We start from the raw sequence: 26,461 nt of genomic DNA on the forward strand, positions 1-26,461 counted from the left end.
TGTGAAGAAATTCTGACAATAGAAAGAAAGGATAGGTGGACTAATGGAATAACAAACAAACTAGGAGATTCCAATATACCACCCTTTCATTAATGGGGGTATAAAAAAGTGTATAAGACTTTGAAATCATCTTAACCTTCTTATAACATTTCAACAAATTCATGGAGTGGACAGACAATCGAACAGACAGGTACGGTAATTCTTATAAATCCTCAATCGTTGATGATCAGAGGCTAAAAGAAACATACACCACAAATACACAGATGAGAAACCAAGAACTGGAATCATAGAACAAGTACACTGGTAGGTCAAGCATCTTCTGTTTTATTAAGAAACATCAATTGAGCAATATGAAACAATTTCATTATGTTAAGACTACAATCTGGGATTTTCAACCCCAGCATTTCATAGCTCACCTTCTGGAGATTCTTCTTGCATATATGAGCCAGTTAGATATCTGTGGACCAATGCTGATTTCCCACTGTGAACACTGCCCAAAATACCCTGGAAAAAATATTTTAAAAAATACCATTGTTTTTGGTACATTTGTTTCAGGATACCATACCATATAAATAGCATCAATTTAGTAATTCCTGTCCTTACAAGGAACGGTGTTCACATTTATGCATTTTAATATAATACAAAGCATGGACAAGCATTAATTAACAAAAGAAATAGATCATGAATCCTTTTTCTTAAATCTTCACCACAATAAGAAATGGCTTCCCCAATTGGAACTTTTAATAATGCAATATTAAGAGTAGTGGTACTGAGGACAAATCAATGCCAAAGTACTTCATATATATATTGTCCATATAAATAAAACATAGTTCTAATACAGTTAAGTTCTCCAGCATCATTTCTATATGAAGCACATAAACAGCTTTGCTGATTGCAGCATGATACAACCACAGTGGTCAAACCCAGAACAGTTGGGGCAAGTGTGGACAACCTTTAGCATGGGACTTAGAATTCATCATGGACACAACAACTGGTATGGACACAATCTAGTACAAAATTTGAAATTCAATTAAAATTTTCAAAATCAGACCAAAAATTAAAATGTTGATTTTTTTCAGGGGTGGCCCTTCAACCTCTTATAAACGAATAAAATTATGAGATCTGATACACAAATGCAGTCAGAGATTTTCAAGGGATCCAAAAAATGTTTTTCCCTTTTTACCCTTTGACCTTAAAGACGCTCTACCATGGAAATGCAAGTCACCTAATCGCAATTCTGATTCCCAGTTGGCCAAATACTGATAACTAGTGTGGCGTTGGATAAAAACTGTATCAAAAATTGAAATTGTGTGCCATGTGTTATTTCCTGCTTGAAATGTAGAAAATTAAAAGTAAAAAGAACAAATATTACTGCGTCCGCTATCATTATTTTTTAAAGATAGTACTTGTTTTAAGTTAGACTAAAAAAATTTTAAAAGTGGATTTTTTGGGTGTGGCATGCAGGGATTTTCTTAAGGAATCCATTAAAATAAATTCTAAAAATTGGACCAAAAATAAACAAGCAACTGTCTTGACATCAGGAAAATCCACGTTTCTGATCCCCCTTTTTTGCCCCCAATTTCTGTACAGTTTCAAGTCTTTACCCACAAATTCAATCCAAGTCTGACCGTTGTATTATAGAATATTGTGAAACAATATCATTGACATTCCCATGCTTTACTGGAGTTTTATAGTTGAATTCCATGAAATGCTTATTTTGGGCCCCTTTAAGGTCCCTAATTCTTAATTGGCTGGGGCTATAACCCCCAAAATCAATACCAACTTTATACTGTGGTTTGAAACCTTGACAGTCCTTGTTATAAAATTTTGTAAAAGATCAACCGATACTCAAATTATCACATGAAAACCAAGTGTCTACAGTACACATACTAATATACAACTGCAAATTTAGTGCAATCATATAAAAAGTTACATTTAAATCCATCTTGCAGATGTAGCTTTATAATGGAAGATGCATAACCATTATTTCTTCAAATTTTATAACAATTACAATGCTTATCTATTAAATAACCTAAACTGATTATCCATGGGAACCAATATTCATTAAACACAGTAACATGTTGAACTGAACATAGGGAGACATTTGTAGCAGGTCTATATTACAATTAATCTTCACAAAAGAATAAATTGTTGTTACAGAGATATGTCTCAACTATTTCCGATCAATTAAGATCTGACAACAGACACTTTTGTTTTATCTGAGGGGTGATTGATAAGAATGCTCAATATACACTTCCACAAGAAAATTTGTTTGTTCTACACCAAGCCCTATCTCATGGAAATATATCTTGTGCATGCTCATCTACTATCCTAAAGAAAATGTACATACCAGTTTGAGATCTGGTACTGATCTGCTCAGTGTCCATTCCTGGCTGTTTACAAAGGAGTCTAAAAATAGAAAATAATTTAATCATCATAACACAGTTCCTGACCATGTGCTACATAAAAATCAAAATGTACCATAAACCTACCTCCATAGCCATCTGGTTAGCAAGTACAGAGTTTGTAAATATTTTTTCTACATTAGTAAAAACCATTGAAGTAAGGAAAAATACATAGTACAAGATTTAACTAATTTCTAAGTTAATTACACCATTATCACAGAATATAAGTGTATTCAGATACCATGTTTTTAACTTATTGCAGCAAGAACTATTTGACTTTCGCTATATAACATGTAATTATTTACATTGGTTGGAGTTTTATCTCAAGCATTAGGAGTAGAACATTCCTTAATACTCTGGTTCATATGAAGTCCAAAAGCTAGAGAGATAAAATTAAACCTTACATTAATATCTACTAGATTTCATCAAGACATCATAACAATTGATCTTTTAACAGAATGTCCAATAAAAGTGGAAAGAATGGATGTAATAATAATATACATCATTTATATTTCAATATTTAGTACAGTGCTCTCCCCTGACCAATATCCAAATGTGTGATGTAGCAATCAAAGCATTGTAATACCTGAAATAAATTTAGTTAGAATGCACTATGGGCACTAAGCTTTATTTTATTCATATTTTTGGGGGAGGGGTGGGGGAAGTTTTCACTAATTTCAGTCCACTAGACTAAATTGAACAGCACAAAACCTATCTTAAAGGTCACTTGAAAATATGCAAGACTTACATACACTTTGCAGCAGGTTCAACACACTTTGGTACCACCACAGTAAAACTCTAAAGCAAGTTTAACAGACTGTGGAATGACTAAAGTAACCATGGTAACACTAAACTGCAAGTTTGACAGACTTCAGGAATGACTAAAGTAACCATGGTAACACTCTACTGCAAATTTGACAGACTTTAGGAATGACTAAAGAAACTATGATAACACTAAACAGCAATTTAGACCTTTCGAATGATTTAGATGACATTTTTGCTCATTTGCTTTTGTTGCTATGTATGTATGATTTTAGTTACTTTATGTTCTTTGTTGTGTATGTCTGTTTTCCATGTCTAGTCTTTGTCCCTGGATTATATTCTTTTGATACTGCTGCAACCTTGGTTCCCTTGATTACTCTTTCAGCAGGGTTGACAGTCCTTTGAAATAACTTTATTACAGGTACTACACTAGGTTTGACATTTTTAAATAAAAATATAATGCTGGGGAAAAAAAATCTAGAATGACCTTTTTTTAAACTTGAATGGTGCTAGCTCACAGAAGCAAGATCTAGCAGTAAGGCATGTCACCCATTCAGCAGATATATTACTTTGGCTTCAAGTCAACCATTGGTCACTCTTAGCTCTAATTTGATGAATGCTTGGGAGAGAAGCATTGACTAACATTTTGAAGTCTAAGGTATAACACAAAAAGGAATTGAACCCATGGTCTCCTGCACTGATTGTGAACACCCTACCACTAAAAGACCATGGCTATTTTAACACTTTCTTCAAACCCTTAAACAAAGCTTGCCATTGTACTCACATGACTTGTATGTACATGTACGTGAAACTATAGCTCCATCAGTTTTTGTTCTACGATATGGTAATGTTAGACGTTTCAACGTACCAAACATTACAATTTTCTACTAATCCATTCACACACATTAAGAACCCGCTAAATCTCCCTAATACACTATCCAAATATTTTTATTTAGACAATAAAAAATGACTTTTCCATTCAATCTTAACACTGTATACCGCAATCCAACTTTTCATCTTGTACAAAAATCATTCCATTGCCATTTTGAATATAAAATGTCATCACATCGCAATGGCATAATAAACTATTTGTAGCTAATCTGGGGAGGACATAAATACTCCATGGAACTACTTAAATAAATTCCCATCCATATTCATGAAAATATACTACTGTGTTGATAATGCCAAACCACCAGAAGTCTGTTCAATGGGAATACTTAAATTATACAACTGGATAAAAAAAATATAAAAAAAAGGCATCAATATATAAAAATAAATAAAATCCAGTATTCCAACTAGATGTTACATTTAAAATCCTCTACTTTTTCATAAATACATCCTAATGCATTGCATCTATACATGATATAATCTCTGCATTCTTGTTTAATTAACTATCACTAAAATAGTTTCTTAAATAATTGAAATGGATATGAGCATCCAGTTGTTGTGTTACAATATCATGAAATGATGAACGCAATATATAAAAACAGCATGGCATTTCATTCCTTCTGGCACACTGAAGCATACATGTTGATCTTGGTTCAACTTTCTCTAATGCCACAATATACATGTTTTCTCAAGTTACATTAAAAAAAACCTTCCCTTGACATCAAATTTCACTTCATATCAAAACTTCTCAACAGAACTATCCTGTAATTGCCATTCACTGAATCTTCAAGATGAGAAAAAGTTGCATATCCATAGAATTTAGAGACTGAGGGGAAGATATGAAAACCCACTTGTTTTTATCAACTGATAAATTCATATTTCACCTGTTGCTTCTGTGGGGAAAATATTCAGACAACAGATTAGATCACATGAAATATCTTCAAACCAATTATAAAAGAACTGGTGCATACAGTGAGTGGAACTGAATCTTTCATGACACATCAAGATCCAAATCATGCAAAATTCGGAGACTTTTTCTAAAAGGACTAATTATACCACATAATTAACTTGTATAGTTAATGATAGTTAATGATGGTTAATGTATTTTTTTGTATAAATGATTATGAACTAAAATTGGGTGTCATTCTGCTATATCTTAGTCTTATTTTGCAAGAGTGTATATATTTCTTGTGCTAATAGGGTATGTAAGTCTCGTCATGTGACCCCGTGATTTCACGAGAATGGGTCCTAGTCTACCATTCAAAAGCATGGAGATTTGTCATTTAGAAAGCGTTGTTCAGTGTTAATGGCAAACCATCTTTTTGTGTAAAAAATACCGATAAAAAATGACAAATAAAGGTATCAAGAAAAAACATAAAAAAGAAGCTTTTGCATTGTTATACAGCGTTTCGAGTACCCATAAGTAAACAATAAAATGCAGATCAGTCTTCGGTTTTCAATACAAATGAAACTGGAATGAGATTTACATACCCTATAATTATTTGTTTTATCTCAATTTTTATTCCATGTACATGTAAGTAAGGGCAACAGAACATTTGGTTGGAATTCAGAAGTACAGCTCTAAACTCGGATTGACACAAGATTCTGACAAGAAGAAAAAGTTAGAAGTTAAACTTAAAAAATAAGCAATTTTTACCCCGTTGTTTTTTTTACCCATCACCATCAATGGCTCTTAATTCTTAAAAGGTAAGGACCATAAATCTTTAAATCCATTTGTGGTATGGAAACTTGTAATTCAATTTTATAGATTACTAAGTTTTTGCCTAGAAATAGAAAAAAAAATGTTTGATTTGCTCCCTTATAGCCACTGAGACAGTAATCACCTCTGAAGGCAATCCTATTTGTAGTAAGGAACCATGTGATAAAATTTCATTGAGATTCATACACAGGATTTATTGAAGTTATACAGTTCATACACATTAACTTAAGTATACAGTTCCTACACATATACTTAAACAATAAAGTTTCATGCATGTACACTTAAGTTAAACGGTTCCATACACAAATACTTAAGTTATACAGTTCATACACATATACTTTTTTAACACTATTCCTAGAATTATTTGATAAGGGATAAAAACCTTTAAAATATCTGTTAGTGGTATGGAACAATGTTATGGGGGTAAATCTACCTTTACTTATGCTATTGTTTGGAAACAAGTAAAGTGCTTGTTTTTGGTCCTGATCAGTCTTTTATGATTAAGGTTATAACCCCAAAATTCAATCCTATTCTTACATTTGAGGTGTACAACATGATTAAGAAATATATGCTTATACTTATGTTACATATTTATATTTAATACAAGAGACTGTCAAATTGACAGCAAACTGGGTTTTCCTGCATTTAATTTAACTCAGTGAATGATTATCTAGTTGCAAACATGACATCAGTGAAAGTATCCATTTTTGTTAAATTTGAAAAGAAACTGCAAAATACAGTAACTGGTCCATACTTATCAGGTTCTAGTATGAACAATGTTTTGCAGTGGCTGCCCACTTCCCTTAACTAACAACCATTTTTTTTCCTTCAGAAAATCCACTCAAAACAGTTCAGGGTGTAACTTACAAAATCATTACAAACCTTCTAAGTGTGTCTTGAATCATTGCAGTAAAATTTTATCAAGATCCACCACCTAATAGAAAAATTATTTCATTAACACCAAATATCTACAGATAACGGCATGGATGAGGATAGCACCATACATTATACACCACTAATGATGAAAGGATCAGAACAAAATGACAGATATAATTAATATTAATGGAACTTCATTGGATACATCCAAATCCCTAATATACATGTACATTAAATATTAAGTTATTTTGTCTCATATCAAAATGTAAGGTAAACTTAGCAATGCAGATATAAACAGATTGAAGCCATCACCATTGTTTCTGTGGTGAAGCAAGTGGGAGACTTGTCTATACACTGAAACTGTCAGTATGTGACAAAACTATTCATTCCCACTAAGGTAATATGTCTACAATCCTTTCTAAAATACACTGATGTAAATAAGAAAAATAGGCCAATCATCTGTCTAGCATCAAAAAGGAATTGATCTGTCAATCGCTTATTAAACCAGATGATTATACCAGAGATATCACAAAAGAGTAAATATTTTTTTTACCATACTACACAAGGAAGCAGATATTATTTATTATAGATTAACCTCAAATATGTCAAAACTATTCAAGTAAATGTACATATAATGTAAGTGTTAGTTAAAAGGACAACCTTTTTCTCTCAACCTCTAATACTTCATACAGTATGTCTCTTTATCATACAAGTACATGTATATCAATAACTTTACTATATCTGTGATATTAACTTGAAGACAACTTTTTTTTTCTTCAATTCATGTGTTAAAGATATGTCTATTAAATAATGTCAGTATCAATTGGATACTGCTAAATCAATATACTGTACCAGAAAAAAAAAAAACTATGAATGCAAACATCGGAACAATCAATTGCGTATATAATCTAATGATTTGTAACACATGATCTGGAGTTGATATTTATAAGAACCCATCTTTTTTGTTCTGCACGTTCTTTCATAAATATCTTTTACACAAAAATTAACATAGTAATACAAGAAACAGGTATGTACCTGTACATTTAACCTGTGTGTTAAATGTACAGGTACATACCTGTTTCTGGTTCCTCTACAATTAACACAGGAATATAAGATACATATTTGTACCTCTACAGTTAAGACAGGAATGTGAGATTCAGGTTTGTACCTCTACAATTAACACATGAATGCAAGATACAGGTTTGTAAAAAATCTCTACAATTTAACACAGGTATATACATTTAAGAAACAGGTTTGTATCTCCACAATTAACACAGAAATGTACAAAATGTAAGATACAGTTTATACCGCTCTAATTAACACAGTAATGCAAGATACAGGTTTATACCTCTACAACTGACACTGGAATGTAAGATACAGGCTTTCACCTCTACAATTAACACAGTAATGTAAGATACAGATTTGTACCTCTACAATTGACACAGTAATGTAAAATGCAGGTTTGTACCGTCACAACTAACACAGGAATGTAAAAGACAGGTTTATACCTCTACAATCAACACAGTAATGTAAGATACAGGTTTGTACCGTCACAATTAATACAGGAATACAAGATACAGGCTTGTACCTTTACAATTTAGCTACTTTGTTTGACAGTACAAATATTCATGTTTTAAGCACAATAGTTTTTTTTTTTTGGTAATTTTTTTTCCAATAAGATCCTGTATTCCATGTATCTACTTTTCATCTGCATAACTATGATTTTTATGCTTTAGAGTTACTTCCATATACTCACCTGAATCAATTATAACTTTCATGTACACTCCACAAATCTTTCCAAACATGTTGGTCTGGGGAACCATATATCCATACGTTGAAAGGGAAATTCCAGCATTATTTTTTGCAGTAAAATGCAATTTTTAATGCAGACAGAAATAACACAAAATCAAATAAAAATATCCATGAAGTGAAGCTGTAGTGTAAAAAAGGTTGTACTAAAATTAATACTCCAACTAGATGAATTTTATTGAATCTCAACTAACAAGTATCATAATGAGATGGATTACCTCCTGTGAAGATAATTGTAATCAATTATAAAAATGCACATTTTCTTCATTGTTCTGAATGAAAATAACCTCTCAATTTTTCCAATACCTATTCCAAATTGCATGTCAATTGTGATTATGTTACACATGTATGTATTTTCCCTTTACAAGAACAAAATATTGATAATAATAATCACTGTAATCAATAGGTATTTTTTTCTAAACATTTGCAGTTTCACACTACTCATACTTTCAATGGCAAATTTAAGTCCAGTTACTTGTAAAATTGAAAATTTATATTAGAATATTGACTGTCACAAAAACTTCTTATAACCAGATGAAATGAGAATGTCCACACAACAGTGTTAATCACTATTAAATTTGAAATATATTGCAAACATAATGATTTTTATCAATCAATACTGTATTGTCGTCATACAGTCATGACAATACTCAGGCATCCATGTTATTATAAGTCACTCCAATGAGAAAACACCTAACAGAACAAAACCATCAACAATTCCAGATTTCTTTAAAATGATTTTTTTAATAATCAATCAATTACATGTCTTTGTCACAAAAATAGGCTGATTAACCTTTTAGCCAAGCCATTTTGTTTTCCACTATTGATTTCTTTCTAGAGCTTACACATAGTCTACTTTATATAGAAATGAAAAAAAAAACACCTGTGACACAAGGCAATATCAACGTAATAATTCTGTAACATGCTACCTTATGTTGGTGCACTTAATCCAATAATATTGATCCTTTTATTTCCTAATGAATCAATCAGTTATTTACTGCAAACAATAGCAGACAACACATTATCATTCCTCACTGTTAAACATACAGGTGACCTCAGCCTCCTCTAGTTCTTTAAATACAAGTACATGCAATGCTTTAGAATTTTATAAATTTGTTTTGCTCTCTGCAGGATACTTTGGTCATGGAAATTAACATTCCAACATTTAATAGAAAATAACAAACAAATCTGACATTCCCCTGGCTAAATTTGCAGTTGGTAATCTGGAGCACTGAACAAGTATAAATATGTATATACATGTATACTATATCCATTTGCATTTGGTTTTTTTTTCAATCCCTTAGCACAAATACAAGCTTTTTCTTCACTCAAAATCTTCAATAATTGTAAATTATATAAATAATGTATACATTTCTAAGTGTTGAATGTTTCAGTTCTCTTATTAACAATGAGTAGCAATCAATACAAGAATTGTAACTGCAATATCATTGAACACAGGTTGCCTTTAAACTAAATGTCATTTTTTTTTTCAAATAAGTCCAAAAGATCTTTCTTTCTGACTGGCACAATTCCAAAAAATTAGACAGTCATCTAAGACCAAAAAAAAATACAATCTGTTCAGATTTTAGTAGATTTGTAGACCATATAGTAGACCAGCCATCTACTATACAATACACAAGACCAGTGTAAACATAACATCTATAGAAATGAACACTTCCTACAAATCAATCATCAATCCATGTAACACATGTACAAGTATATAGCATACATAGAAACATTTTCTGTACGGTACTTAATGAAATAAAATTTATCTGGACAGGCATAGTGAAGGCTTAACAACTTCATCTGAATTGCCAAAAATGTTAGTCTAAACAGAAACAAATTCTAACGTGTGGTGTGAAGTAATTATGAACCAATTAGATGCTAATTTTACTTTGGAGATATTGCACCTGGACAATGCCTTATTCTTTGAGTATTTTAAAAAATAAAATGCTTCCTAAATCAGAACTTGATAAGAGGGCAAACCTGCAACAGTTAGGGGAAGTATGAATTGATCTTAATTGGGATGGTTAACTTTTGTTTTGTTGTTTGCTTATGATTATATATTTGCTTTCAGGTAATTGTCACTTGGAGGGTTTAGTGTTGTCAGTAAAAGATAAACTGTTGTACTTGTGTTGTGAGTGTTGTCAGTAAATTATAATTTGTTGTACTTGTGTTGTGAGTGTTGTCAGTAAAAGATATACTGTTGCACTTGTGTTGTGAGTTGTCAGTAAAAGATATACTGCTATACTTGTGTTGTGTTGTCAGTAAAAGATATACTGTTATACTTGTGTTGTGAGTGTTGTCAGTAATAGATAAACTGTTGTACTTGTGTTGTGAGTGTTGTCAGTAAAAGATAAACTGTTGTACTTGTGTTGTGAGTGTTGTCAGTTAAAGATCAACTGTTGTACTTGTGTTGTGAGTGTTGTCAGTTAAAGATCAACTGTTGTACTTGTGTTTTGAGTGGGCCCAACAATAGTTAGTTAACAGGGATTTTGATTAAATGTGCGACACATGACAAGATTTTGAACAATGTCAAAAGGACCCTATTTTCGGGCCCCTAACCAAAGGTTCAAATTTATTGTCAGAAGTTACAGGTCCTGGATTTTTTGTATCCTATATGAAAGGTCCATGAGAAGATAGTAAGCGTCCTCAATAAATACAAAGTATAGCACATGTAAGTTCCACGACAAAGGTACATGTAAATGAATTTTCAATGGTTCTTCATCAGAAAACAAGGGTCCCCGACCTTCAACCAGTCCGATTTGAACACTTGTCTGATTCTTAACAGTTCAAGACACAACTGCCAAAATTAAAACCAGCCTTCCTTTTGAGGTGTGAGACCTTAGAGGGGCATAGGAGGAGGACACTTAATTCAGACAGTGCAGACCCTCAGATTTTTTAATTAATACTTATACACCTAGTATGACAGCTGAAAGAAAAAGGAAGTTATTTGCAATGTTTATTGAATACAAAAAAGGCTTACATTACACCGTTTACATAGGTTTTAACCTTTGGAAACCCATTAGAGGGAGATCTCCATCTTAAAGTTGTTTCTAAAAAAAAAATGATGTACTGTCATTTTCTGTAATAAATTACACTAGAATTTGTGACAGTTTATTTTCATACATTACAACATAAGATTGGAATTGAAAAAAATTAGGAAACTGAGCAATGCAATTCCATTCTGTGGTAAAGGAGGTGTAACGGGTAAGAGATGGATACCATCTAGTCCCCATATTAACAAATGACAAAGTCTGTGTTTTGCTATGAGAAACCCCCCCCAATTAATTTTGATCAAAATCAAAAATACAGGTCACAATGGGCACATGCAATAAAGACTCTGTTAAGCTTCATTCTCTTCAGTGGTATAGGAGGAGTAAATGATAAGAGATGGGTCTCCTTTGTCCACATATTAACTCAGAGGAGACAAAGAACATGGGGTTTTTACAGGTGGGTCCTTTTATCTATTAAGATTAGTCAGACATTGTTTATGGTACAAAATGTACAATATCAAGGTCTCAGTATTGTATTAATATTCCCATAGACTTCTATAGTGAAGTGCATATTGTTAGGATTTTTTTAAAAATATGTAAATTGATTCCATAAAACTTTCACTTATGTAGCATTTATAAGGACATGTCAAAAAATAATTTCTCCCCAAAAAAGTAAGGTTAGTCCACAAAGATCGGACAGAAAAGTAGACTTGAAGTATAAATAGCCATTTTCTCTACTTTTACCTTCGTTTTACACTCATATCAAACCAACCTTTCCAGTGGAACATTTTTATTTGAAAATGTAAAATTTTCTTAACAAAAAGTTTGTCATCTTATGGTGCTATGTTTGCTCTATTTTATAAGTCATAGTTCATATCTTCTGACAAAACATTAGTTTGAAGAAAGGCAAAAAGAAAGTACACTACATGTATATCTTAATAGCCTCCATGTTTTGACATACACCCACTCAGGTATATGCAATGCAATACTGGTACCTCAAGGAAAATGCTTGTGATGTTGAGATCAAAGGGAGGTAACTCCATATTTCCATTACACAAAATATGAAATAAATGTTGTTCAAACACATTAGCAATAAATGGTTATGACTCAATTTGCATAAAAAATTCAAATAATTTTTTCAACAACATAAAATCAGTAAATCAATATTAAAAAATTAATATTGATACAATAACATTACATTATGGATATGTGTTTTAATTGCATCAAATTTCATTTATCAAATTAAAAAAAAAAATTTCCATTCAACAAGACACAGGCTTTATATCAGCTGATTTTTAAGCTGCTATCCAAAGTAAATATTTAACTGGATTTTGAAACAACATGCATGAAATTTCCATAAAATCCACCTTTCTACATTATAATCTGTAGTGAAAAACATATAACAGCTTTTCTGCAGCTTATTCCTTTCATCACCAATAAATGTACAACATGAACAGTACAGTACACTTCTTTGTGTATAGAACCTTTATAGACTTCAAGTATAGAATAAATTGTTAATATAATAGTTATACAACTGTCTATATACAGACACATGCATATGCAAAATCTGCAAAAACAGCAGAACTAATTAGACTGAAGATAAATTATTCAGAATATAACTAATTATTTGCATGGAGAATATGTGTAGAAATGCCAATGACTTAAGAGGATAAGAACAATATTTCTATTGATTTCCAATGGATGATGCTTATAACTTTGATAAATATTTGCTTACAGAACAATGTTCTCAGAGTGTGTAGTCCCTATATGTACTACAGGGGCTTGCTCTCACTATCAAATATGCAGCCCCATTAGTTTATACATGTAACTTATACAAGGGGGATCCCAGATATGGGAGTGCCTTACTTCAACTAATTTTTTTCAAATAAAATCGAATATATAACTATTTACTGCTCCGCAAACACTTGACAAATGATGAATCTAATGACTAAACACAGGTTTTACAATCAAATGCTTCTAATTAAATCAAATCAATATAAATTGTTTAGAAACAAAATCTAATCATTACACAACCATCATATTTTTCAGTCATGTTTGAAATTCCTAGAACCAAGCTTAGCTTTCTGAGTTGTATTATAATGTGCATATGAAGCTGCATGTAAAGGAAAAATAATACACTGTCTTTATTGAAGAGAATGATACTGTACTATCCCCTGAAGTTGCTAACTGTTTAGGGACTTCCTGCAGTTGTAAATTCAATTTCTGAGACTTGTCCACCACAACATTCAACAGATTGCAGGCAGGACAACCACTCATTATGTCGAAATACTTACCCTTAAAGGAAAAATAAACTTGCATACATGTGAAATAGACAACATGGGGTGTATGTTTTCCTACTTTTATACATACAGGGAGCACTAAAATGCTAACCTGATCTACATCAACAGGTAAGACTACTGAGTCTGAATGGCTATGCATAATTGTACTTTGATTGATAAGACTTCAGTTTCAGAAATTGGTGTTTCCCAAAAGACAATTGGCAAATTCTAAATTACATGTAGATCACATCACTACAAATTATTCTGGAATATAGTGTATTAAAACCTTATACAGGTCATAAGCATTCACGGTATTGTTTAAAAAACAGCTGCAGCATGGAAAAACATAAATGTTTTGGCAATAACATGGGGTTGTACAGGATGTCATGCTAGTTATATACTGACTCATTCCTTATTCCAATAGGAAGTTTATATGAGACTGACAAAATTGCTAACAACATGTTTTATATGATACCAAATAGAAGCAATAGTTCTGATTAAGAAAGCAAAGATGTTTGCAACGAAAATTTTGCATGTCAATACATAAATTGAAAATTTCAAAGTTAAAATAAACAGCAAGTTGATAAAAGAAACCCAAATTGTTACATGTTTCAGTGTTCATGATATAATGTTTCTATAAAATAAACAGGTTCTTTCTAAGGGCTATTCCATCAATAAATGTATGGGAGGATTGGAAGGCAGTTTCTTTGTGACCATACCACCCCTACATATTTTTAAAGATTAATGCCCCACTGATGATCTAATTTTCACCAGAAAGTATACAGACTGTTTGACCACCATACGAAACACCTATTTTAAGTTGTAAGAACTTTGGATCAGTTGTTTTCAAGTTACATTGTGACATGTGAAAAAAAACATATCGCTTTTTACAAAAAACTCAATTTGAATATAAAATATTGAAACATCTCCAAGAAGCATACAAACCTTAAGATTAATATAACTTGCAAGTGTGTAAAGTTTTAAACAATAATCATCAACAGACAGACGGATGCCAGACATTTGTATACCATAATATATCCCATTTTGACAGGCCTATAAATGATATTGTAGACCATTTTAGTCTGACTTTCCTCTGATCCTGCAACCCTCCTTTTTTTTTTATTTGGATGCTGATGTCAGGTAGGGTCAAAATGATTTGCCATACAAAAAGTTAGAGCTAAAGCAGTACCATGGAGTACCGCCCTATAACCGCTTCTAACAACTATCAAGTTACCTAGTTCGATTCCAGAATCATTTTCCTGTATGCTGGTATCATATTTGCTACAAAAATCACTTTTTTATTGACGTTTTGATCATTTTTGAAGAACTACCGTAATCTCACATTACTGTTATTTCTTTTTTTATTAGCTTTTCCTGTTAGTAATAGAAATGTAAACTTATATACTGTCAACTCTATTGCAGGCATCTGGCTGCATGAAAAATCTCACAAGAAAACCACAAGCCACACCCTGAAAATGTTTTTAGATTAGCAATTACTATAAAAATGTTTGATTTACATTATACTCTGTAACTATTAAACTTCCTCTTTTTATATAAGTGAGACATTGCCAAGAAATTTTTATGATTCTGTGTTCTGCACCTGTTAGCATCTTACACACTTATATTTCTTTACGTTGTGTTCTACAACTAATTTCTTCCCTTCTAACTCGGTTTTCTGTATAAACTTATCTTTGACTGCTGATTGACAGTTTCTTGATTAGCTGAATTTTGAATTACACCATGCAAGAAATCATCACTATTTAGTGTAACAATAAAGATCTATTTTTGCTATTTATAATCCTCATTCATGTAAAATCAATGGAACTCAGATCACAAAATTGACAAAATAGCTACAAGTAGCCATTTGTTCCTTGCAACAGCAAATTTGAAAACCCAATAGAAATACGGCAAGACCAAAACATTTCTGGACCTGCATTGCAGTCATATATTTGTCAGCACATCATGACATTAGTGCCTTCATTATCTATATAAACACTAATCAAGTAAAAAACTACATTGTGGGTTACAAATTTATATGTGTAATTCCTAATGAAAGCATATACTGCTGGAAAATTGGCCTAGTTCAACATGCTAAAACTGTATGAAAAAGAATTATAATAGAATTGCACATCTTCAATATGTATATGATCACTGCGAAAAGTTTTGATAACACTGCTTAAATACATTTGGAGTTACTAGACCTGCTGTAACCTTAGGTGACTATGATGCCAGCAGGTAAACATGTATATCACTGAAATTGCTATGTAATGTGGCTGTATAACACTTATGACACATATACAAGTACAGATGTAAATCAATAAACAGTATTACCTAGGATTTATCTCCATGGTTCAAAGAGGCTATATGACCAAACGATTTGAACAACATCCATCCGTTGCATTCACATCCTATATCTCAAGTAAAAATGGTCAAATCAAAATTACAGTACAACATGATCAACCACAGTTTGTACCTAACAATCCTATAAAATTTAAACAAAATCTATCTAGCAGTGACAGAGGGGTTGAATCCACAAAATGTCACTATAGTGTTCTGTAGTACAATACAGTTAGGTCATTTCTGAAAATTTGGTTGAAATAAAGCTGTTTTCAGGCAGTCCGCACAGAAATTTCTAGTGTTTTGTTATAAAAAAATGCAAAATTTTTAAACGCTTGGTGTGTGGAGGTTCAAGTCACCTATAAGTAATTTAGTGATTATTGTTTTAAAATCCAGTAGCCATGGTAACATACTGAAAAAATATTACCGAGTTTTAGCACAAATCAGGGTTGCCTTTCCAAAACTAACAGCCAAATACTATGTTTTATAACATATCAGACACTTAGACACTACCACAGGATGAAAGCATACATGGAGTAGGTGGAAAAAGGGTGAAAATAATAAGACCCTTTTTGATTCATTCTCTCACAATTTCAGTTCCAAAAGTTTGTGCAAAATAAGGTATTTTGAAAATCAGCCATCTGATGATGAGGAGAGAGCCTAATACGGCAGGGGAATGAAATGTTTCAGATACCATTCTTCATTTAAATTACACCTGTTTACCATAACATATATTACATCTGTCTATGTATAAATGCTTAACAACATTTAAACAAGATATCCACCAAATTTCAACTTTTAATTTTAAGTTTTACAAAATTTGACTGGGGTAACTTGGTGTCTGAAACAGTGTGCCTTAATGCAACTGTAAAGTGCACCCTTCAATGCAAGAAAACGACCTAATTCCTATAACTCCTTTAAAATTTGTGTAATCAAAATGCAGTATGGTGAACTACTTGAAAGTATCCTACAAAATCAGTTAAATGGTTTCAGAGGAGTTGTGTCCACAAGATAAATGTGACAAACAGACAGCCAGACAGACACTATTACTATGACCCTCCTTCGTGTTTCTGGGTTGAGTTTTGAAAAACTTATGTACAAAATGAAGTATCATTAAATTTGGACCTCACCGACCTTAAACACAGCTGGAGAAGAAAAATAATGACATGGTTATGTATTATCCTTTCAATACTAATTAATGGTTGACTTGTTTAAAATACAATATACATGTACCATTAAAGATGGGATATGAACTTACATGTAGTACAGGTCTACAGAATCAAAAGTGGATTTCACATACTGTGTAAATTGTACATGTATGCTCATTTATACAAGTACATGTACATGTAAATTTGTTTCTGAAGTAAATCCATACTATTCAAGAAATGCTATACTATCCATAAACAATGCTCTTTTATTCCTAAATGTAAGACAAAACTATTCAGACATACTTACTCTGGCCCATCTCATTAGAATACCCTCCCAAATGAAATAAGAAGCATAAATGGGATAAGTCTTTTAAAGCAGAAATTAAAAATCTTCAAAATGGAAGAGTGATCAAGTGAACCAAGGTTCTAGCAGTAATCCAAAGAAGACCACACATGGAAAACAGACATACACAACAAAAATAATACATTCAAAGTAACAAAAGCAAATGAGCAAGTCAGACTCCACAAAAAACTGGGAGCATGGACCAGGTGCACCGGTAGGATAAACAACCTCTGCTTTTTTAGAAAAACCCGCCGAGTAGCTCATAAAAAGTCAAGTATGGGTAGTCGAAAGAGGAAAGGAAAACTATGACACACTGAACAAGTCAGTTTTCATAGCGCAGATGGATACACCGTAACAATCCATAAGTTCATGATGACTTCAATCTTTTAGCAGAGTAACCCTGTTCCAGAAGCCTACCTGTCAGAAGTCTACCGTGATACAAAAAGTTTGTGCTGTTTCAGCAAGCTCTGGCATAATGTACAAGTTGTGATATGAAAACACTCCATAAGCAGGTGCTGAAGGGATGTTGCCACAGATGAAAGGAAAGTTCACAATTCTGAATGAAAAGTCATCACAATTGTCGTAAAGTTCCGTCAATAGTTTTCCCTTACCATCGACTTCTAAGTGTAGGTCAAAATATGAGGCTGATGAACAACAGGCAAAAGAATAATTCAACTGTATTTACTGTACTATAATGTAAAATGATAACTCTGTTGGCATGCATTTATGTATTATTTACAACTACTCATTTTGTGGCATTGAAATTAACCTTATATTTTTGTTTTTGTGTGAGGGTCTCAGGGAAGATTAGTTGTAAACTAACTGTATTACTCTCTTGATATAAAGTAATATTATCATTAAGTGAAACCCCCAAGATCAATCTTACCCTGACCTTAGTGGTACAGAAAATTATTGAGCAATATCATGGACATAATATACTTTAACTGGAGTAATATATTTAAATTCTATGAAATGCTTGTTTTAGGACCCTTTTTGGTCTCAACACAAAAGCAGCTAGGGTCATAACCCCCAAAAGTCAATACCAACCTGCCTTATCTTGTTAAATTTTTTTTTAAACATTCATGCTTTCACATAAAAACCAAGTGTCTAAAGATGACAACAAATACACGGACATAGTCATACCATTACATGTACATGTACAGCATATCACCTCAATTTTTTTATGTACATGTAGTATTAAGAAACAAATTAGTGTTAATTGTTTGATATTTTACTTACATGTATATGCATGTAGGTGTACCAAAATCATCAATAGGGTACTTACAAGCCACATCCTAATCTACTTCACAAGTACTTAGACTCTCTACAGAAAATATTTTCTTCCACTAGATCAAATAGGGCACTCTAGCATATGACTTAGAGGCAGATTTAATGCATACTGTGCAAGCATTAACATCTTTTTAGGAACAATTGACCGAAAAGGGAAGGACACCCATTAAACCCATCAAAAATGGCATGGGACACACATCCACCCAAAACCATTTGTAAGGAAAGCTATGTACATGTTTATTCTGATTTATAAATGTGCATTTACAAGCAATAGGTTATTCTCAGTACGTTTTTATAAGTAAATTGAAAAAATAATGTTAACAATTTAAAGCATTCTTACAACAAATCTGTACTGAGAGCACATTCCACTTCTTGTAATAAATGCCACTATAGTAATCAATAAGTGTGTAATTAGTAGAGTAGGACATTTCCATACTGCTGTCTTATAATGAATAAAACAGACTATCATACAACTCTGCCGATCAATACTACTGTCTGGTTTTTATTTTCATATAAATGGTGTGCCTTACTGAGGTCCAACGACCTGATATAAGCTTTATCATGCAGTCAAAAAAGGATCTAATACCTGTAAATATTAAAATCTAGACAATAATGTGGTCCTTAGTAACAAATATACACATATTGACGAAAGGTACAATGTTTAGTAATGAATCAACTACATGTACATGTACATGTATGTAGCAAGGGAAGTTACATTCCCAAATGTACTAGGGGAACATACTGTTTAGTTCTAACTTATACAATTCTTCTTGTCCTCAAAACTCTTCTGATATAGCTGAATTTTTAGATTCGTACTGCAGGTATCGAAATCCAATTAATTATTTGCAGTTTAAATAAAAGTAAACACAAGATGTAACTCTATTATTCTATTATTCACTAAATATAAATACAAAAGCAGCTACATGTACATAGTATACAGTATTCAACTAACATCTACATGTAGCATCAATTCTGACATCATAAAATTCACTTCAAAATATATCTTGTAAAATCCTTAAGATAATATCTAACCAAGTCCCCCTAAAATTGATATATAAATTCTTTTTTACATAAAATTCTTTTTTATATAAACCAGACTGCATGTAAATAATGAACATGCATGAGCAGTTGGGGCGTGGCATAACTACCATGCTTATCATGAAATGATAAGCCAATCTGAACTGATTTGATTTCACTTACCAGTATCAATTACACAAATATAACATCCACGTCTCCTTTTCATAAATTTTATCAAAAATTTCTTACTTGTTTGTGAAATCAATAAAAAATTTAAACCACTAGGCTCAAAAATAAGACACCATGTGTACATGTAGATTCACCCAAACTTTTTCTAAATTTCAATATAACAAGAATAGATATGATGAACATGTCAAAGAGACAACCACCCCAATGGGACACCATTTCAAAATGGCCACTTTTTGATGAGGAAAAAAAAATCATAAAAAAATTAGAGAAAAAATTGTCCAGAATTGAGATTTTGATTAAAAATAGGTTATCACAAGGGTTTTGCAGTCAATCATGTTGAAAACTAAAAAATGGCTGTCATTTGTATACATAAATAGTTTTAAAAAAAATCATAGAGCCATAGAAACTGATTTTGGGAACTCTTGTGACATTGGGAATGTTTGAGAAACATTTGTGTTGATGTCAAACACAATTGATACTAGTTCAATTTGATTAGGATTGTATTATATTTTCAAGGATTTTTCCTGGAATTTTATCATATTTACAGTTTTCACAGCTTTCTTCCAGACTTGGAGCACATCAATTTCCTGTTTTTCTTTGTGTGCGGCAACCCATGACAGCACCTTACCATTATAATATATATGTATGACTGCAAATTTTTGGTGAATGGATAAAAAGTATTAAAATCAATTTTATTTTTTATGATACATTTTTTATGTACATGTCCATAATTTATTTCAGAAGTAACATGCTTTCTGTTGGGTAAAATTTTTTGCCCATCATCTCTGAAGACCAAATTTTGTAATTATACCTGTGGCACTTGAAAATAACCTGCATAGCAGATTATTTAGTGTACACCACACGATCGAGGTTATTTCTTCATAGACCAAAAAAATAAAACAGCCATTTCTCAAACATTCTCCAGAATATGAGATACTTGTGTTGACTTGGTACCCCTAACCCCATGACAGTCCAGGTTGAAGTTATGCTGATGGCAGTCTACAAATTCAGCCACAAGTCTGATGGTACCGATCAGTAAAATCAACTGCAGACTTGTCAAATTCTATCCTTTAGAAGCCTGATAGTCTCGTAAATTTCTCCACAGTTGGAGCAATGTTTTGTCTTTCAATATGGTAATATAGAGTATTAAATTGGACTATCAGAATGTGACACTAGTAAGTAATAACTTATAAGTACATGAAGATGCCATTAAATAGCATGGGGGCTAGTGTTCTTAGGTACAACACCACTAATTCAACCAATGAGCTTTTAGAACGCACACAAAAATATGACTTGTGTTACGTCACTGTAGAAAAAGTGTGCATTACATGTATATCTGCACAAGTAACCCTGTTTAAAGCAGATAAACATATTCTCTTTATTTGTGCATACAACATTGTCACTGTAAGTTAATGAATTTAAACATTTTTTATGAGTTCTGAATGATGGCTCCCTTTATGTGAAAGTATTGTACAAGTTGTAAGCGAATTTTTTGTTGTTCCTTGACTTTTAAGAGCTAATGATGCACTGCAAGGTTTATTGCAGTAAACCTCCTAAGATATTTTCCAAAAAATTAGTATGAACATACAGTATTTGGTTGAAATATAGTCTTCTTCAGGTTTAACTTTAGGTAGAAGCTCCATAACACATTGAAATTAGCATTGGAGCAAACGGATGGTCATATTAGTGGTCTGTATAGATCTACATTGTAATTGTTTCAAACCGCCTTTGTTGCTTGTGATGATTTCCATTTTGGTTGTGATGACATTTGAAATTTGCTCCACATTATATGCAACAAGCATTCTGACAGTATTGCTGATGCAATACAGTGTCCCCTTTCGGCCTTTGAACTCATTGCCTTTATGAGACAATGGATGTTGTTATTTTTTAACAATCAAGTGAAAATAACTCTTGAACAGCAAAAGCAAATTCCATCAAAATCAAACCTGAGCTTCATTTTACAGTAGATAATAACATTTTTTCATTACAGAAAGCTGCATAAAGACATTCTCTATCACCTGGAAAGTTGAAAAAAAACTTTGTTATTATGAATTAAAGGGCAAATAACTCTACAATGACAGCAGCAATTTGCATCAAAATGATGAAAATAAATTTTTATGTAATTTTCTATGTCAAAGGGCCATAAGTTCCATATAAACCATTTTGCTGTAATAATATTTAAATTTAATTTTTAACTTGTCATGATAAGACTAGCTAACAAATATGAAATCAATTGGATGAGGCATTACAAAGAAAAGTCTGGAAAACCAAGTGTGCCTGATGGACTGACTGACAGACTGATGGACTGACAGACAGAAGGACAGATGGAGTGCAAACCTTAGTCATAAACGGAAGACATAGAGGATGCCATAAAAATGTCCCAATTACAGTAGGGCTTCTTGAAAGTTACATTTGTAGCCAATTTGTCTGGATTTCCCTTTCAAAACAATATGGACATGAAATAATTGTAAAACAAACAAATTTGAATATACATGTCTAACATACACAATATGGTAGGATGTGTTGTCATATTCTAATTGACAGTTACTCTGGGTGCTTGTAAATAGTTAAAATAACTGTTACAGTGAAATGGCTTCATTCCAAACAGAAATGATTAATTGTTAGTTTATTTGTCATGTTTTTATTGTCTTTAAATAATCAATTTATTGAAGGATTACAATAATCCAAAGCATATACAAACAAACAAACATACAGATACAATACGTGAGATATGATTATATGAGTTTGACAATTAATTATAAAAGTTGACAGTTAACATATTTCTTTCCAATTAAATAAAATATCTTGAAAAGGTATACCCATGAACCAATATGTCATAGATTTAATAAAATTAGAAATAGAAGTATTAAGATGATAATTCAGATTTGAATATAATACTTCTTTCCATGTAATGTGACTTTTTAACCGTGACTTTCTTTCCTGTGACTATTTTTCCATGACTTTTTTCCTAAAGCAGCTCAACTCATTGGATGTATAATGATATTATGACTTTCATTAGGCCATGTATTTTTAATTAGCTGGTTGGAAAAAAAAGGTGGGAAAGCCATCTCAGTTGGAAAATAATATTTGGGTATTTTTCAGTTGACAAAGTGTTTTATGGTAATATCTACATGTAAAATAGTAAATAGAGTTGGTAAACACCTTTTTCTAGTGGGTTTTTTCCCACCCTTATAGAAATACTGAAGTTTAATTTCTCAAATTTTAATGTTATGAGGTTCATGTACATGTAACATTAACTACTTCTGACATTATACTAATGCACTCTTTGTAGAGAGGAGAAATGTATTTGCAGTGAACTCTTCTCAGTGTAGGAAACCACCACTCGTCAGCTCGCAAACTACGAGTAGAAGTGTAATTTGGCAAGTTCTCATCAATTTGGCGACCTTCATTTGATTGGTGAGTTCAAGGAAGTTAACCAGCCAACAGCTTATTTAGTTACACATCCTTAACATCATACATTAAAAATATGTTCCCTACATATTAAGAAGTTTAGCTTGAATATGTCAAGTAAATTTTGCACAATTTTATTGACTTGTTAAGAATTGCCATTTTAATTTCCGGTAAGCGGTTGTGCCAAAACCTATGCGAGGGTCCTGACCTCGTATTAGTAGTCAAATAAATTTATGTTGGTAATTCATGAAATGTTATCTTGCAAATTAGTTGTTTATTGTCAAAATAAATTTGAACAAGAAGCAAATGATAAACATTTTCTTGTTTCATGATGATGAATCTGTTGAAATATAATATTATTTTTAAAATTTGAGTTCAAAAAGGGAGTACTTTAAGTACTTGAAAAATTTCAACGGGAGGAAATATTCGAAAATGGAAAAGATTTTGATAAATTTAGAAACAAATGAAAAGATAGTTGAAGAAAGAAAAAGACTGGCAGAAGATAGTCAAATCCAAGAGAAAACAGATGATAAGTACAGACAAAAAACAAAAACAAAAATTAGCTAGTTGAATATCTATTTGGCTAGCAAGATCAATATTCCACTAGCCAGTATGGCAAATTGTGAAAAAAATGGTTTCCCACACTGCTTCTATAGTTAAATGTGTTCAGGTTGATATGATTTAATACCCTAAACATTTCTTATGACCAGTTAAAACTTGTTATTCCTTCTTGATGAGGTAATATGTTTCAGGAAATGTAACAAATATGGAAGTGTGCTGCTACTTCAAATAGGTATGTCAGGTGACGCCATTTTGACATCAAAAATTTAAAAATGGGAAGTAAATTTTCGTGTTTGAATGTCCCTACCTTCGGAGTCTTTAACAATCAGATAAAAAAAAAATACATCTGGAGAAACACGGAATTCCCAAGTTTATTTGTGCCGGTTTTCATTCTCATACGCGGTTTGTGTGAAATTTAATGGCCATATGAATATACCTGTGAAGTAAACGTTGATGTTTTGTGTAACGGCCGGTTCCAAATTTAGCGTGAAGTTGTTTGTATTAGTCAATTTCACCGCGTTTTTGGCAAATGGGCCCACCGCCATTAGTAAATATATAATAGCTCATTTTAAAGCCACGGTTTCGTACTTTCTGGTTATATAATTTTCCTGTAAATATTTTGGTAATAACCGATCTGAAAATTCATTTGAAGTTAAAAAACAAATTTTAAAATGCTTCACCGGAATTTTAACACGAAAGAGTAATCAAGGGAACCAAGGTTAGAGCGGTAATCAAAAGAATGTAATCCAGGGACAAAGACCATACATGGAAAACAGACATACACAACAAAGAACATAAAGTAGTTAAAATCATACATACAAAGTAACAAAAGTAAATGAGCAACTCAGACTCCACTAAAAACTGGGAGCAAAATTATACCTTTGGAAAGCCCTGGGCTTTCTCTTTTAAAATCAGTTTCAAATTCGTAACTAAAAAGTTTAGCTCCGTTACCGTGATTCACTTTTGTGTAGCTATGGATGCTGAAACTTCAACCATTGTATAATGTCAAAATGGAAATGGAATGTCGTCAAATTTCGCCACTATCTGGTTGGGGTGATGAGTTCCTGCAGAATTTACTGGACAAAAAAATCAAATCAGGTTAGTACTTTTTCTTTACTTTTTAAAATTAAAAAAAAAAATCATGTTATAGGAAAGAATGGACGAGCCCATGACATGTATAAATGGGATCTGCCCGCATTCTTTTTCCCTTTCACCAAATATATAAATATTCCTCCCTTTGGCCTGGGTTGTTGGGTAGGGAGGTGAAAAGTATCTTCTAGGAGGGGTGCTGCTCAATTTTTTTTTTAAAGGGTTGGTATTTTTTTCTCCAATTTCTCTTCCCCCCCCCTCCCCCCCATTTAGTATTCAATAAAACAGTGACAATACTTCTGAACCTCGAATCCCCTATGAAATCAGGTAAACTAGTTAAATGAGGTGATCCCTGGTATATTGCCTGATATATAAATTTATTTAAAAATACAACAAAAAGAGAAAGACTCACAAAATTATTACGGCCATTATTGTGTAGATTTCTGAAACAGAATTGTGCGTTTGGTCTAAAATAGTCCTCTTGGGGAACAATTATATAACTCGGAAGTGGGGCAGGGCTATTATATATGTTACCATAAAAAATTTCTGATGTCCAAGTTTATGGGAAAAAAATTCTGGACAAGCAGGTAACAAAAAAAATATTTTAAAGCCAAGCTTCCCTCCATGTAAAATAATGTTAAATTTTTTAGAGAAAAAATTGCGACTTATTGCTGCGAACTAAAAAAAATCTGAGAAACAACCATAGATATTGCGTGGAATTGACTTTGAAAAAGAGGAGATATGGAATAAATGCCAATGAAATTATACTCCATTTGTTACACAGAATTAATTAACTACTGGTCTTCATAAGGCCTATAACAAGGGAGGAATCCCACTCCTTGTGACAAGCTCTTGACTGCCCAAACAATAAAACCTGTACAATTATTTGAAAAATACCCTGCTTAAATACAAACACAAAAGTAAACAAGTAAAAAAAAACAGTAAGAAAGCACAATGACCAAGCCTCAACTCCAAAATTTTGGACAGGCACATGAAACATATACAATGTAGTGTGGTCTAATCTAGTTTTACCATATTTGCTGGATCCAAGCCATCCCCCCAAATATATTAATACTATTTGAAAAGCTTTCTTAAAACAAGGACAAAGCAAAACATGCATAGCAAAGTTAGACTAATGTCCTCAACTCCTGAATTCGAACAGGCACATGTAACATGTAGTGGGGGATAAACTAGTTTTGCTGGATCCAAACCCTCCCCAAATATATTTATGCAAATTGTAAGCTTTCTTTAAATAATGTTAAAAAGACAAAGTAAAACATGCATATCAATGTTTAAATTGGGTTTTTGATTAAATATATACATACAAGTTTAACCAACAGC

At 32.2% G+C, this 26,461-nt stretch overlaps 1 protein-coding gene across 22 annotated transcripts in view; it reads right to left on the bottom strand.

The window, feature by feature from the left end:
• The window catches only part of LOC148612462 (centaurin-gamma-1A-like), a 77,514-nt gene that overhangs the window by 42,489 nt on the left and 8,564 nt on the right, over positions 1-26,461 (bottom strand). For 20 of the 22 annotated variants that reach the window (XM_088593913.1, XM_088593911.1, XM_088593933.1 and 17 more), the window contains exons 2-3: positions 2,351-2,409; positions 417-504 (exon numbers count right to left, since the gene is read on the bottom strand). In XM_088593913.1, coding sequence (XP_088450039.1) covers positions 417-504; positions 2,351-2,409 — 147 coding nt within the window. Of the gene's footprint in view, positions 1-416; positions 505-2,350; positions 2,410-3,951; positions 4,058-8,407; positions 9,249-26,461 lie in introns of those variants that run through there. The other 2 variants (XM_088593920.1, XM_088593915.1) reach the window with 2 other exon arrangements.

This window comes from Perna viridis, chromosome 7 (genome assembly GCF_037379345.1).
Source record: "Perna viridis isolate PV_CMFRI_1.1 ecotype Kerala chromosome 7, ASM3737934v1, whole genome shotgun sequence".
Taxonomy (NCBI): Eukaryota; Metazoa; Mollusca; class Bivalvia; order Mytilida; family Mytilidae; genus Perna; species Perna viridis.